This window comes from Lipotes vexillifer, unplaced genomic scaffold (genome assembly GCF_000442215.2).
Source record: "Lipotes vexillifer unplaced genomic scaffold, Lipotes_vexillifer_v1.1 scaffold933, whole genome shotgun sequence".
In the NCBI taxonomy this organism is placed as follows: Eukaryota; Metazoa; Chordata; class Mammalia; order Artiodactyla; family Lipotidae; genus Lipotes; species Lipotes vexillifer.
Genome location: NW_006770403.1, coordinates 282095 through 297640, shown reverse-complemented (window position 1 = coordinate 297640; position 15546 = coordinate 282095). Strand labels below are relative to the sequence as shown.

At 37.8% G+C, this 15546-nt stretch overlaps 1 protein-coding gene across 1 annotated transcript in view; it reads right to left on the bottom strand.

Moving 5' to 3' along the window:
- Window positions 1-9528: 9528 nt before the first annotated feature.
- Window positions 9529-15546, bottom strand: part of RUFY3 (RUN and FYVE domain containing 3) — an 84420-nt gene continuing 78402 nt past the window's right edge. The window contains exons 16-19 of the mRNA XM_007446095.1: window positions 15337-15401; window positions 12786-12813; window positions 11949-12017; window positions 9529-10094 (exon numbers count right to left, since the gene is read on the bottom strand). Coding sequence (XP_007446157.1) covers window positions 9951-10094; window positions 11949-12017; window positions 12786-12813; window positions 15337-15401 — 306 coding nt within the window. The 3' untranslated portion in view covers window positions 9529-9950. The remainder of the gene's footprint in view (window positions 10095-11948; window positions 12018-12785; window positions 12814-15336; window positions 15402-15546) is intronic.

Genomic DNA, 15546 nt, shown 5'->3' with positions numbered 1-15546 from the left:
AGTCATCTTATGAATTCATATACTTTCCTGTACTTCCTTTAGTAGGTTATTGCTCATAATTTACATTAGTAAATGAATAATTGCTGACAAGGCAAATTACTAGAAAGTTACTAGAAAGGGAAGAAAAACAGATAATAGGATAAAAGTTAATCTTTTATCCGATCTAAAGACATACTTCTCCCTCTTGAAATTTGGTAAGACTGGATTATGCATCATCATTTGCTATTGAAAGAAATAATGACAGTGAATTTTGCTCTTCTCTTTGGATCCTCTTTGTCTTTATAATTTCCTTTGTGGTAAAGCTCTCAGAAATAGTAGGGTTGGATATATCCAGGTTACCCATATCCTGCTTTGGCTAGCTCAAAGGAATTGCAAGGGAAGACACATAAGGAGCATGTAGATACCAAGGAGAAGATTGTTGAAGATTGTGATCTGATCTGATATACTCACTTTTGCCAGGGAATTAAGCAGAACCATTTTGTGCTTGTCTTTCCACGTCTGGGTGAGACGCTTCTGCCAGGTGGCAAGGGAGACTGATTCTGCTGTGGAGCAGTAGGCTCTAAATCCTTCTCACTTCTGTGGTGTGGAGAGAAAGAAGCAGGAGAAAGCCACTTCCATCTATGTGACATTTTGAGGCAGTGACCCTGCTTATTATTAGTTAACATGCCCTATTTGGCATCCTCTGCCCTAAAGAGTCCCTTAGCAGATTCTCACTTGGAGATTTTTCTCTGGATTACATCTTGATCATTTTATAATTTAAAACATTCCATTATTTTGAGAGTTTTCCCTAAATTATGTGAAAGCGTTCACATTCAATTGGTAGGGCCTGTGTTATAGAGTAGAATGGTATATCTCAGCAGTAAAGTGCCTAAGTTCCAGGGCTTTGAAAAAAAAAAAAAATTGCTCTAATGTAGTAGGAATCCATTTTTCCCGCCTGAATTCAGCAGATCAGAAAATAAATCTCTGAAGTTTGTACGAAGGGAATAAAGCTGCTATAAACATTTGTGTGTAGGTTTTTGTGTATACATAAGATTTCAACTCATTTGGGTAAATACCAAGGAGTGTGATTGCTGGATCATATGGTAAGACTATGTTTAGTTTTGTAAGAACCTGCCAAACTGTCTTCCAAGATGGCTGAACCATTTTGCATTTCTACCAGCAAAGAATGAGAGTTCCTGTAGCAGCTCATCCTTGCCAGCATTTGGTGGTGTCAGTGTTTTGAATTTTAGCTCTTCTAATTGGTGTGTAGTGATACTTAGTTTTAATTCGCAATTCCATAATGTGCAAGATGTTGACATCTCTGTATATATTTGCATCGGCATATTGTCTTTGGTGAGGCGGGCAGATCTTTTGCCCAGTTTTTTTAGTTGGGTGGTTTTCTTACTGAATTTCAGGAAGAGGATATAGGAAGGTTTAATTTGGTTCTTAAACCTTGATGATGCTAAAATAAATAGAATAATTTTAAAATTTTGTGGTTTTTTGAAGGAAATAAAATTCAAGAGATATGAAGGGCTATACAGTGAGCAGTTTTCTTCCCATCCTATACTTCAGCCACTTAGTTCCCCTTCTCAGGCAACCCTGTCATCAGTTTCTAATGTAAACTTCCAGTGATTTTACTGTATAGATAAGCAAATATTAATAGGCATTTTCATTAATTTTAAAAATACAAATTATAGCATAGTATGCATACTATTCTGTACATTTCTTCCCATTTAATTACATCCTAAATATTTTATATCAGTATATAAAACACTTTCTCACTTTTTAAAATGATGGTACAGTGTGGGTGTATTTCATTTAACCTGTCCTTACTGATGAAGATGTAAATTGTTTCCGATCTTTTGCTGTTATACTGCTGAAATGAATTACCTTGTGTAAATTGCTTTCATTTTGTACATACATAAATTTCTCTGTAGGATAAATGATCAGAGCATGTGCACTTGTAATTTACATCTGAAATTCAATTGATATCTGTAATTTGTTTTTCCTTAGTTTGCACCAGCAATGCAAGTGTCCATTTCCCCATAGCCCCCCAGCACAGTGTATTAGCAGTCTGTTCTTCGCCAATCTGCCAAGGTGAAAAAACACACACAGAATGGTATTCTCTTATAATGGAGCATTTCTTCATGTTTAAGGGGTTTGGGGATTTTTTTCCTTATAAACTTGTCTTCATATCCTCTCCCCATTTTTCTTTTTCTCTTATAATCCCCATCTACTTACCCTCATTAATTTTAAATCAAGTTCAAGACAGCATCCTTTTATCTGGATATATTTCAGTGTACATCTCTTTTAAAAAAGGACTTTAAAAAGTACCATCATTCCTAAAAATACTAATTTCTTATCAAATATCTATGAAATGTCATTTTAATGACATTTGATATTTGAATCATGATCTGAACAACAGTCCACACATTGCAGTGGTTATGATGTCTCTTTTTTTCCCCTGCAACAAGTTTTAATAAAAAAATTCCAAGTATCTGGAAAAGTTGGATTAAAAACATGCCTATACCTACCACCTAGATTCTACAAGTAACATTTTGCCATATTTTCTTCATCATGTATCTGTGCACCCATCAGTCTTTTTTCTTTATGTGTGTCAAAGTTGTAGACATCTATACTTGAATCTTAAGCTTTGTGGCATCCATATCATTAAGTAGACTTCTTGTTCTTGAGGTAAAATTTACAGTGAATTGAACAAATATTAATTTGATGAGTTTTGACATACAGCTGTGTAACCCAAACCCCTTATACAAGCTATGGAACATTCCCATCACATCAGAAAATTTCTGTAGTCAATTCCTGTACCTTTCCCATCCCTTCTTATTAGGATTTTGTCTTCACCATAGATTAGTTTGGCCTATTCTAGAACTTAATAGAAATGGAATCAGTATGTATTACTGTGTAAATTTCTTCCTCTCAGCATGTGTTGAGATTCATCTATGTGTTTCAGCTCTTTGTTCCTTTTCATTGTTGAGTAGTATTCCATTGTATGAATATGCTACAGTTTAACCTTTCACTTGTCAGGTGAACAGCTTGTGGGCACTGGGCTGTTTCCAGTTTTTGGCTATTATGAATAAAGTCGCTGTGAATATCCTGTGCAAGGCTTCTTGTGGACCCACGTTTTAATTTCTTTTGGGTAAGTACTTAGTAGAGTATCCTAAATTGCAAGGTTGACATATTTTTAATTTTACTAGAAATTGACATACCCTTTTCCAGAGTGGTCATCCTGTTTTAAACACCCGCAAACAATGTGAGAGTTCCAGTTGGTCCACATCCTCCTCATCTGATGTTTTCAGCCTGTAATTTTAGCCATTCTGTAGGTAGTGGTATTTCATTGTGGTTTTCATTTGCTGTCCCAATAAATGATGTTGAGCATATTTTCATAAGCTTATTGACCATTCAGATATCTTTAGTGAAATTGAAGTGCCTGTTTCTTATTTCTTTTAATCTTTTTTTTTTTTTTTGCGTTACGCGGGCCTCTCACTGTTGTGGCCTCTCCCATTGCAGAGCACAGGCTCCGCACGCGCAGCCTCAACGGCCATGGCTCACGGGCCCAGCCGCTCCGCGGCATGTGGGATCTTCCCAGATCGGGGCACGAACTCGTGTCCCCTGCATCGGCAGGCGGACTCTAAACCACTGCGCCACCAGGGAAGCCCTTCTTTTAATCTTATGTTTCCCCTTCCATTTCTTTTTTCACTTCTTATTTGTTGAAGACATGCAATACACCTTTAGAGGTTTTCCACAAGCTGAGTTTCGCTGATGGCCTTTCAGTGATGTTAAATGAGCACTTTTCTATTGTGTTTGGTCTTTTTCTTAATTGGCTTAATTGGCAGGAGACCTTGCAATGAGCTGGCTTTAAATACTGCCTCCCCCACCCCCTGACAATTTGTCACTTTATTTGCTTATCATGGCAGAAATTGTTTTTATGTGGTAGATTTCTTAAATCTCCCCTTTTATGGCTTCTAGGTTCTGTGTCAGAATTAGGACATCCCGGTGAAATGATTTTGAAAGCACCTGGTGATAAAGCATGAAGGTGTGTAGCCGAGGTAGACTCTAGAATATGGACAGCTCAGTGAAACCCACAAGGATCACCAAGGTACATTTAAGAATAAGCTTCTCAAATAATCCAGACTAAATTTGAAGCCTGTGAAACTTCACAAGTATATTCAAAGACTTGTGATCCCAAAACGTGCTTGGTTCTAACTGAAATAAAGAGGCTCTCAACCTTTCTGCCACTTGATGATGACATTTGGGAATAAAGACCAGAACTGAGAAACCAAGTTACTCAGAATTTCTGATAGGCTGGCTGTAATTCCATCCATTTCTTGTCCCCTCAAGAGAGCAAATGGGGGAATACAAGTGATAATATTGGGCTAATTTTTAACCTGCTCTAATTTACAGGAGTAAACTATTTGTGATAGACCTTATAATTGAATATGAATGATCCTAATCTGCTGAAAAGCAGCACCCCAAAATGGCATGGTAGTACTGCTGCCTGGAGACTTGTTCAGTCTTTCTACCCCACTACCCATTAGAGTCCTGAGTCATCTCTCTTTACCAAGCTTAGTTATTAACTCAGGAATCTGACATCCTCAGCACTGCTTACAGTTGGTCTCTGGTTCTATTTTTAAGTATGTTTACATTTCAAGATGATATGCTGTCTTTGAATAAAGTTTGTCTTTTATTCTAGGTATAGAAACTGTGCTTGTCAGATACTTGATTTCTGATTTGGCAGATTGACATGCTTGCAGAATCTCTTATACAAAAGTAATTAATGTGTTAACAACAAAATCAACTGTCCTCAGGAATGTTGAGAATAAAATAGAAAACCTCAATAATTGACAATCCCCAAGCTAACAAATGTCTAAGAATCATTAAGATTTGATCTGGGAGAACATTTGTGGGGTTATTAGGCTAAGTTATTAGAAAGATGCTTTACTATATATCAAAACATGCCACTTACTTCTGAAATATAATTCTTTAAAAAGGGCTACATTTTCTCTTGGGCAAAGCTGAAATGAGGCTGTAATACAGGCGGGGGCCCTGAGAGTTACTTCAAAATCATTAGGCCATACCTGGAGTCCTTTTACAGAATGGTTAAATTCCCTTTAAGAGTTTCATCATACATTTTTTTTCTGACTTTCACTATTTTTTATTACTAGGTGTTTTTTATTTCCATTAAAATTTTTTAAAAAATTGAAGTATAGTTGATATACAATGTTGTGTTAGTTTCAGGTGTGCAGCAAAGTGATTCAGTTATACATATCTATATTCTTTTTCAGATTCTTTTCCCATATAGGTTATTAGAAAATACTGAGTATAGTTCCACATGCTGTAAAGTAGGTCCTTGTTTGTTATCTGTTTTATACATAGCAGTGTATGTCTGTTAATCCCAAACTCCTAATTTATCCCTCTCCACTGCTTTCCCCTTTGGTAACCATAAGTTAGTTTTCTATGTCTGTGGGTCTGTTTCTATTCTGTATATGTTAATTTGTATAATTTTTTTTTTTTTTAGATTGCACTAATAAGTGATATATACTCGTCTTTCTCTGTCTGGCTTACTTGACTCAGTTTGATAAATCTCTAGGACCATACATGTTGCTGCAGATGGCATTATTTCATTCTTTTTTATAGCTGAGTAATATTCCATTGTTTATCCATTCATTGATGGACATTTAGGTTGCTTCCATGTCTTGGCTATTGTAAATAGTGCTGCAGTGAACATTGGGGTGCATGTATCTTTTCAAATTATCATCATACATTTTTATAACTGGACTGTAAATAATGAATGAACCAAGGACGTTGTGCTGAGCTATAAATCTGATTTAAAATCCTCACGCTGAGGAAAATTCTCAGATTCTATTTGGAAATAAACTGCATTTAGGGAGTTTAGTCGAGTTCTATTAGGTCAGACCTGTAGTTGTTTTGAGTATGAAAGCACAATTTTTTAAATTTAAATAAACTTTACTTCAAAATAGCTTGAGATATACAAAAACGTTGCAAAAGTAGAATTCCTACTACTACCTCACCCAATTTCCCTACTGTTTACATCTTACATTGCTACAATATATTTGTCACAACTAACTTTAGTACATAACCATTAACCAAATTCCAGACTTCATTCAGATTTTATTAGCTTTTCCCTAATATCTTTCATTCCAGGATCCCACATTACGTTAGTCTTCGTGTCTCCTTAACCTCAGTCTTTCTTGTTTTTGATGACCTGACAATTTTAAGGAGTACTGGTCAGATATTTTGTTATATGTCCCTCAATTGGAGGTTTTTCTCATGTTTAGACTGGGGTTATTGGTTTTGCAGAGAAAGGTGTCATTCTCACTGCATTCATCTTATCAAAGATTCATGTTATCAACATGACTTGTCACTGACCATGTGAATTTTGATCACCTGACCAAAATAGTGTCTCCTAGGTTACTATAAAGTTCCTTTTTTCTCTTTCTATAGTCTCCTTTCTCGAAGTTACTAAGCACAGCCCAGATTCAAGAGGTGGGGAGGTAAGCTCCACTTACCTGAAAGAATAGTAGCTACGTAAATTACTTGGAATTTTTCTGTATAGGAGAGATGACATTTCTTCACCATTTATTTAATCCTTTATATTAATATGGACTCGTAGGTATTTTATACTCTGGGTAATAATCCTATTCTATGTTATTCTGCTCACATTTTTTCAGCTTTACTCATTGGGAGCTTTTAGCTTGTTCCTGTATCCCTTTGAGAATCAGCCATTTCTCCAAGGGGTCCTGGTTCCTTTTATTGGAGAATATTAGAAACCAAGGTTTGGTTTCTAATGAAAGATTGGGCATTGGGTGTGCCCAGTGCTACTGGGGTGTCGACTTCCAGACCCTCTCAGCAGACGGGGCTTTATGTCTGTGTACCAACCCATATACACATACATATCTAATTATTTTCTGTATCCGAATGGAAAGCATGGTATTTAAAAAATCGTGGTAAAATATATATAACAAACTTTACCATTTTAATCATTTTTAAGTGTACATTTTTGTGGCATTAAGTACATTCATATTGTGCAAACAACACCACTACCATCCATCACCAGAACTTTTTCATCTTCCCCCAACTGAAACTCCGTATCCCTTTCCCCCTTCCCCAAGTCCTTGGTAACCACCATTTCACTTCATCTCTGCCATTCTACTATCTATGAATTTGAATGCTCTAGGCACTTCAAACAAGTGGAAACCTATTTGGCCTTTTGTGACTGGCTTATCTCACTTATGTACTCAAGGCTCATCCATGTCGTAGTATGTGTCAGAATTGCCTTCCTTTTTAAGGCTGAATAATACTCTCATATGTATCTGTCATATTATGTTTATCCATTCATCAGTCAATGGACACTTGGGTTGCTTCACTTTTTGGCTATTGTGAATAATACTGCTGTGAATGTGGGTGTATGAATAATTGGTTCGAGTCCCTGTTTTCATTTCTGGGTATACACCCAGAAGTGGAATTGCTGTATTAATGGAACTTTTAATTTCTTTATGAACCAACCACAATACTGTTTTCCGCAGTGGCTGTAACACTTTACATTGCCACCAACAGTGCACAGGGGTTCCAATTTCTCCACAAGTTTTTAATTTTGATGAAGCCCAACCTATTTTTTATGTTGCCTGTGCTTTTGGTGTCTTATCCAAGAAATTGCTACCAAATCCAATGTCATGAATCTTTCTCTTCTCTATGTTTTCTTCAGAGTTTTATAGTTCTAGCCCTTATGTTCAGATCTTTGATCCATTTCGAGTTAATTTTGTATATGTTGTAAAGGTCCCTTTTAATATTTTTGGCATGTGGATATCCAGTTTTTCCAACATCAGTTTTGAAAATAGTTTCCTTTCCTCATTGAATAGTCTTGGCACCCTTGTCAAAAATAATTTGACCATATATGTGGGGGTTTATGTCTATGCTCTCTATTCGATTGGTCACTACGTCTGTCTTTATGCCAGTACCGTATTGTTTTGATCACTGTAGCTTTGTAGTAAGTTTTGAAATCAGGAAGTGTGAGAGACATTCAATTTTGTTCTTTTTCAAGATTGTTTTGGCTATTTAGGCATCCCTTGAGGTTCTACAGGAATGCTTCTATTTTTGGGATTTTTGATAGAGATTACATTGAATCTGTAGATGGTTTTGGGTAGTATTGGCAATGTTTTGTAGTTTTTGGTGTACAAGTCTTTTACCTCTGTGGTTAAGTTTATTCCTAAGTATGTTATTCTTGGTGATGCTAAATGGTGGAAAGCACAATTTTTAAGGAAGAGAGGCCTAACATTAAGTCGAGGTATTCATGACTTGGTCCCCTTGCTTTTGTGGGCAGCTGCACTAATAACAGATCTTTGGGGCTTTGTTTTATTAAAAAAAACAAAAACGAAATGCTACATAGCTTATGTGCATTTCAAAGTCAAATCTCAAGTGGTTAATTACTTATTCCTCCTTACATTCCATGTGGCCTCTTTTCAGTTTAATTCAAAATTAATTATAAAATAACTTTTGCTAATTCAGGATAATTACCCACATTATCTGTAGCACTTAGAACAGTGCTGGCACATATATGTGGTAAAAAATAAGGAGAATGAAGAATCACAAGAAATAAATATTATTTAAAGGGAAAAAAATGACAACAAATGAGGCTAGAATTATCAGATTTTATTTTTCCCTAGTACTCTTAAAACTCAGCTTCACCAAGTAACAGGTCAGACCTCTGGAATAACAACTCTTTTTCTGGGGTGTAACCCTTTTCAGGAGACAGAATTTATCAAATATCATAGTTCCAGGATGTTTCCACCCCATAATTCTAAGCCACTTACAGAATCATATCTTCTTAGGTCTTAACTGGAATCAAACAATCCAGACACATGTAACATAATCAAAAGAGCATAAACCATTTCTTTTCCTTCCCCTGCTGAATGCACTTCCCTCTTTTTCCCCAAAGGGTTTGTTACTAAGAGATGTTGAAGTATCTTACTTTCCAAGAAACCTGCCTACCAGTTCTGAATCTGAGCCTGGAATAAGGGATCTCTTATTCACAAAAGAATTTAATAAATATTCTAAGCTAATTATTCTCAGCCAAGACAAATTAAATTTGTTTTACTTTACACCTGACATAGCTTTGCTTCAATACTTCCTACTTGCAAAAGTCAAACCCTATCTTTAAAACCCCTTATAATTTCCATGACTGAGAGGAAAGAGGGAGTGGGGAAGAGCTGGCTTGTTGTGTAGTAGGGGATTCTGAAAAGGGCAGATATTTAGTTTTGAAGTCACTAAGTGGAAAAACAGCAAATGTTCTTCCTCCTTATTCTGATAATGAAAACACATGTAGGCCAGAACTAGAAAATTCTGGTCCTAAAACTATAATATAATAGTTTTAAGTATGTGCATTCAAAATTTATATTACTCTTTAATTTATTTTCCCTGAGTTTGGGTTCACAGTTTGGTAGAGATACTTTAAAGAAGAGGTAGTTAGTGGGGGTAAAGAAGAAATAATGTTTGTGTCTAGCAGCATCTGGGAAAATATGTAACATCTGTCATTTCAATCTCAGTTAACAATTATCTTTTCCTCTTGAATCGGAAAATGTAACAGAGGGATGATCGTTTTCCTTTTTATTCTTATCCGCCAAGGACCCTCTCTCCTATAACATCCACCCCAGTAGTAGTATCACTGTTCATAAAAATGAACAGCCCTTCCAAATCCTCCGAAGTGGGGTTGTTTAGATTTAGCAGAGAGAGGCTCAACTGAGTAACTTTTATTCATAGTCATTAGAGAAAATGAGCAAAATTCCAGCACTGCCAACCACTGCCTTTTCTCCCTGGACCTGGTTTATTTAAATCATTCTTGTCAATTCTTGAGTTGATTCTAAAGTCTGGGCTCTAGGGGATCCTGACATCTAACACAGGTAGAGACATTTTGGTCCAGATCTCAGCCTCCAGTCTTACAATGGGCTGCTGGAATATTGTTTCATCAGATGCTCGTGACAGGGATTGCAAACTCGCTCAGGCTTGATACTTGAAGGAAGAGGCAGTTCGTTTGTTGAGCAGGCATCACAGAAGGTTCCTCTGCAGTTCTTACACACATTCTACAAGGAGAGGGGGAGATCAAGTGGGTAACAGAAGAGCAGGGCATAAGGATGCATGGGATATAAGAGGCCAAATACGATAGATGCTCAATGTCTAATAAGATACTGGCTGAATGTGTGCTGTGTGCCACACAGTATCTAACTAAACAATCTGTCTACAAAGAAGCATACAGTCTAGTTCTTAGATCTAAATGAAGAGAAGCATTTCCACAGAATGCAAATGAACAGATACTACAATAATTATTTATCTTTATAATATATACTTTCATTTATATTCACCTTTAGGTGGGCTAATTCTAAAATTAGTTTGCGATTACCCAAGCATACTTCAGATAAGGCAGGCAGTGACCCAGCCATGGGGAGGGTTAGGTAACTGACATAAGATGAAAAACTTTGCTGAGCATGAACTGAAAGTACAGTTTCTAATACACTGATGTGCTCAGTGCTTTCCTGTGATGCTCTACAAGCACATCCTTTGGGGTTATCAGTGCAGCAGGAGCACAGCTTCCTGCATCCTTTTTATTGGGAAGTTAGTCTCTTTATTAAGCATTTTGAGTCTTTAGTGGCCAAACTGTGGGACAGCATGTGGGTCATTATGGCAGTGCCACCGGTAAAGCTGTGATAGGTTGGTGCATACATAGCTCCAAGGGTCCCTATTTAAAGGCTGTGAAGAATGATTTCCCCCATAAATAATGCTACTTTTCCCCAAAGAGTTCATCTTCCTGAGGGTGCAGCAGAGCTAGGGGGGTCATTTTTACTTGAAAGCCTGGGAGGAATCTTCCTCTGACATATTGCAGTTAGTTTGCATGGCTTAGAAAAGAAAAGCCAGAATTAGATTAGCAGCTTCTTCTGTTTGGGAACACATTTCTCTAATTACAACTTCCAATTCCATAAAGGCAGTTCATCTTTATCTGCTTCTGCTAACTTAAGACTAGGTCATGCTACAATTTTGCTTGTTAAAATTTAGCAGGATCACAAATGGTGGCACGCAGGTTGTAACCCAGAATTTGGGCACATTTCCTTCTCTTCTAAGCACTTTGTTTCTGACATTCATCTGTCCATAACATTTCTTGAGCATCTACTATGAACTGGGTACCATATTAGGTGCTGGGGGATCCTACTGTGAACAAGTCACAGCTATGGCTGTCAAAGACACTTACTTTTCCTGCATGCTTCCTTCACCCTGCTGACTCTAGGATAACAAGCTGGGTAGGGCTTTAGGCAGAGACCCTTGAGGATCCAAGGGGAGAACAAGTGATTTGGTGGAGAAAGAGCTCATTTCCCTCTCAGAGGCTGTTTCCCCAAATAATTCAAAGAACCAAAGAACCCATCCCCCCCACCCCACCCCAACCTATCTTCTCTGTTCTAAGCAGGATGGAGTACTGGAAGGCGTATAGACTTCGGAGCCAGAGTCAGGTTGCATCTGGGCTTTCAGTAACTGGGATAACGCACTTGACACCTCTGAGCCCAAGGTTCTTTATATAATGATGACACAAGGGACACAAGCTTAACAAGAACAAGGACTTGGGACTCGGTCTACATCTTGTTCATTACTCTTTCTCCGGCACATGGAATAGTACATTCCGCATAGTAGGCACTCAATAAATATTTACTTACAAATTTATGTTTGTTTTAAATTACTTATATAGTTAATTTGTATTTGATATTTTAACGGGGACTTACTAACATGACTTAATAGGACTGAAAGAAAATAGATACACACTAAATGCTTTGCTCCTTTTGCTCTTCTCCCCACTCTCTGCACTCCATACAGCGAAGTCCCTATCGTGAGAAGCGGCTGGTGGTGCAGTGGGTGTCCCTGTGAAGAACCTGTTCATTTCTCGCCACTGTTACCTTTGTTAGGCTGCAGTCTTCCTGGCACAGCTGACACGTCTGTGGCTTTTCGGAGGGCAGCGGCTGATCCTAAACCACACAGTGAGCCGGTTAGTTTCCCTCAGCCCCGGAAAGACCAGTATTTTCAGAATATGCATTTTTTAGTTACAAAATTAACATAATCACATTACAGGCTATCTGGAAACTAGAAAAACAAATGACATATAGTCTCACCACCTTAATACAACTCTGATAATCCTATCATTATCCTTGGTGCTCTTTTAATTTTTATAATAAAGTAACGTGATTTTATCTGTATAAAGAAAATTTCATGTATATAAATGTAAAAAGTTAAAAAAAGGAAGCCCCATCCCTCTTGTCTTATTCTATCACCAAGAATGGAGGGAGTAGGCATCATTATATCCTAATAGATAGATGACAGCAGTGACTCAGACATAGTAGCATTTATCAGTTTTCTCATGGAGTTGTCATCTACCACTATATTTGTAAATGTTTGGTTATTTCTAAGTGATCAAGAAGTATTTTTTTCTCTTCATTTTATATAAGGGAAGACGACGGGAAAGGGAGGTACAGTGAGCTCTCAGGTCCCATGGTATGTCAAAGAGAATCTCAGGAAGTTAAGAGCTGCTGTTTACTTAGTAAATCGCTCCAAACTGCTACTTCCTGTGAGCGTTTCAGCCAAATGCATGTTTGTTTAGGATATTATTTAAAGGATGGGAAGCAGAGGCCTCTATGCATTCATCTACCCCCCTTGCTGCCTTGTTTACAGCTAGGCATGGTCCAGCCAACTATTTAATTTATACAAGGTGTTTTAGGACAGGAGACTCAGTTAGTTACCTGTTCATTCACAGGGTGAGACTGCAGCCTACAATGGGAAAGTGAAAACAGTAACTAATAGCAACATATTTCCTTTTTCCTCATTTCGAAAGCACAGAAAAAGCAATACCATGGTTCTTTTTTATTGCTGAGACCAAAGTAATTATTAATGTTGACCTCCAAGGAGAGAAAATTTTGGTTGTTAAATCTATTACTAGAATATGATCCTACATTATGCTAGTAGATTCCTGTTTAAAAATAGATTGGAGTTACATTTTGTTTCCTTTTTACTACCAAGAAAATAGTGGTTATGTTTCCCAACCTGCAAAACGTCAATGGCCAAGGCCATACATTTTAATAGCTTTTTTCCTATCCAATATTATGGAAACTTACCCATTATCATATGTCATGTATTAGTCCCTTCTCCTACGTACCCATTCAGATTGAAATATTGCTTCATGATACCAGCTGAGCTAACCCCGATCTTCCCAACTTGGAACAGAACTTATACAAGAGGAGAAGCAAAGCCTCCTCAGCAAAGCCTCAGCTCTGGGAAAAACGGACCACAGATCCACAATGGTTCCAATTCTCTTCGGTTGAGGGGCAGTGTGACCATCAGTGTTACCAGGTTTTCGGCTGTTCCTTGGACCACAATCCCAGGAAACCTTCGTATGTTTTAGGATTGCAGTTCTGGCCAGGATAGGCCCTGGAAGCAGCTATTACATAGTGCAGAGACAAAGAGCTTACAAACAGAAGACATGATAAGGAGAGGCAACTTGGGCCTCTCTGTGGGCCTCAGTTTTCTCACCTGTAAAGTAGGAATGGATGATTAAACTTTTGTAAGGAGAATTAAATTTATAAGGAGATAATGAATGTGACACACTTTTTAAGCTGCAGAGCACAATACAAATATAAGGTAGTACACTTGTCCCTCCCCATCATCAGGTTCCGCATCTGTGGTTGGTTAAATCCCCAGATGAGCAACCCACAGATACAGAGAGCCCATTATATTCATTGTACTAGGCCATTTTATGTAAGGGACTTGAGCATCCATGGATTTTGTTATCTGAAGGGGCTCCTGGCACCCTGGATACCGAGGGACGACTGTATTGTCTTATATTCCCAGGGCCTAAAATCAGAACCTGGCATGTAAGACCCTCTTGAATGTAAATGACTTGATTTTAGTCTGGAACGAGGCTGACTCTCAAAGGCCCTTTTGAGCCCTGGTTAATGTTGTGGTCTAATTCCTTCCCATGGCCCATGCTGATCTATTATGTTAGATGGACTGTAGTTTAATAAGGCTGGTCCTAGATCAGACCATGTTCTCGTTGGGGGTAAACTTAAAGGTACTGGAATCCTTCTGGCCTTGGAGGTGAGGAAGAGCTGTTTAGGCTAAGCACCTGCAAAATCAGCCTACTGTTGGACTGTGTGATTTATCTTCCCCAGCAGCTAGTTTTGCTCCAGATGACACCCTATCTCATTCTTAAGGCATTAAAGGCTGGACAGGTACAGCTGCCAAAAATGTATACTGTATAGGTCTCTCAAAATCCCTCTATGGTATCTTTCCTTGATAATAATCTATTTTTGTTGTTGTCATTAATAATAGACTTTAAATTTTAGAGCAGTGTTAGGTTCACAGCAAAGCTGAGCAGAAAGGACACAGATTTCTCATATATTCTGTTGGACCTCCCACCCTCCTGCCATTATCAAAGTTCCACACCCGAGTGGTACCTGATGTTAGTCATTGAACCTAAACTGACACATCGTAAGTCATAGTTTACCTTAGGGTTCACTCTTGGTGTTGTACATTCTGTGGGTTTAGACAAATGTATAATGACATGTATCTATCATTATAGTGTCATACAGAGTATTCTCACTGCCCTACAAAATGCGATTCATCCATCCACATCCTCTAAGCCCTGGCAATCACTATCTCCATGGTTTTGCCTTTTCCAGAATGTCACATAGTTGGACCGTCTTCATTTTTTAATACAGTGGCAGTATGTAATGTTTTGTTGTTAAAATAATTGTTAAAAGTCAACTCTCTTGGAATGATCCCATGTTCTTCGTTGCGGGGAAATGAGATGAAGAGTTAAGAAAAAGGAATAAAGCAAAACTGTTTTTCTCCTTAAGAGAAAAAAAGTAAGGGAAATTAGAGTATTTATTTGAAACACAGCTGCCTTTCACTTAGTACTTAGGTGGAAACAAGTCATGCCCAAGTACATTTAAGAACCTAGGAAATGCTATGGTTTGTGCTTCATTTACTTGTCCTACTGATCCAGTAAAGATTAGATTAGACATAATCCTTTAAGTGATAGTTTGGGGATTAACCAGGGAAGAATCAGAGGACAGCTTGATCACCTTTCTTTCTTTCTTCTGGAATGGACTAAATGAGTTTGGTTTAATATCTGGCTTGTTATTTATTCACTCCCCCTTCAAAATGTCTTTCTGAAATATTAATATTACAAGTCAGTGTCTGCTCTGTGTCATTGCCAGTGTATATCAAAAGCTCCCTTTTTCCCACCACCCCAAAATAGCTTTATATCTTAGTTAATACTTCATTAATAAACACCTGTGGCTTTCTTCCAGGGGCTTTTTTAGTTTAACATTTTCCTCTTGAATTTTGTGCTTCTCATCCTGCCAAAAGAAAACAGCCCAATTTATTAATTATTCAGACTGCTAAACAATGATGCTGCTGCAGACATTTTCTTCTATATTGTCTTAGCTTGGGTATAAAGCTAAGCAGTTCCCCCCCCCCCCCCCCCGGGGGTGTGGCGCGCTC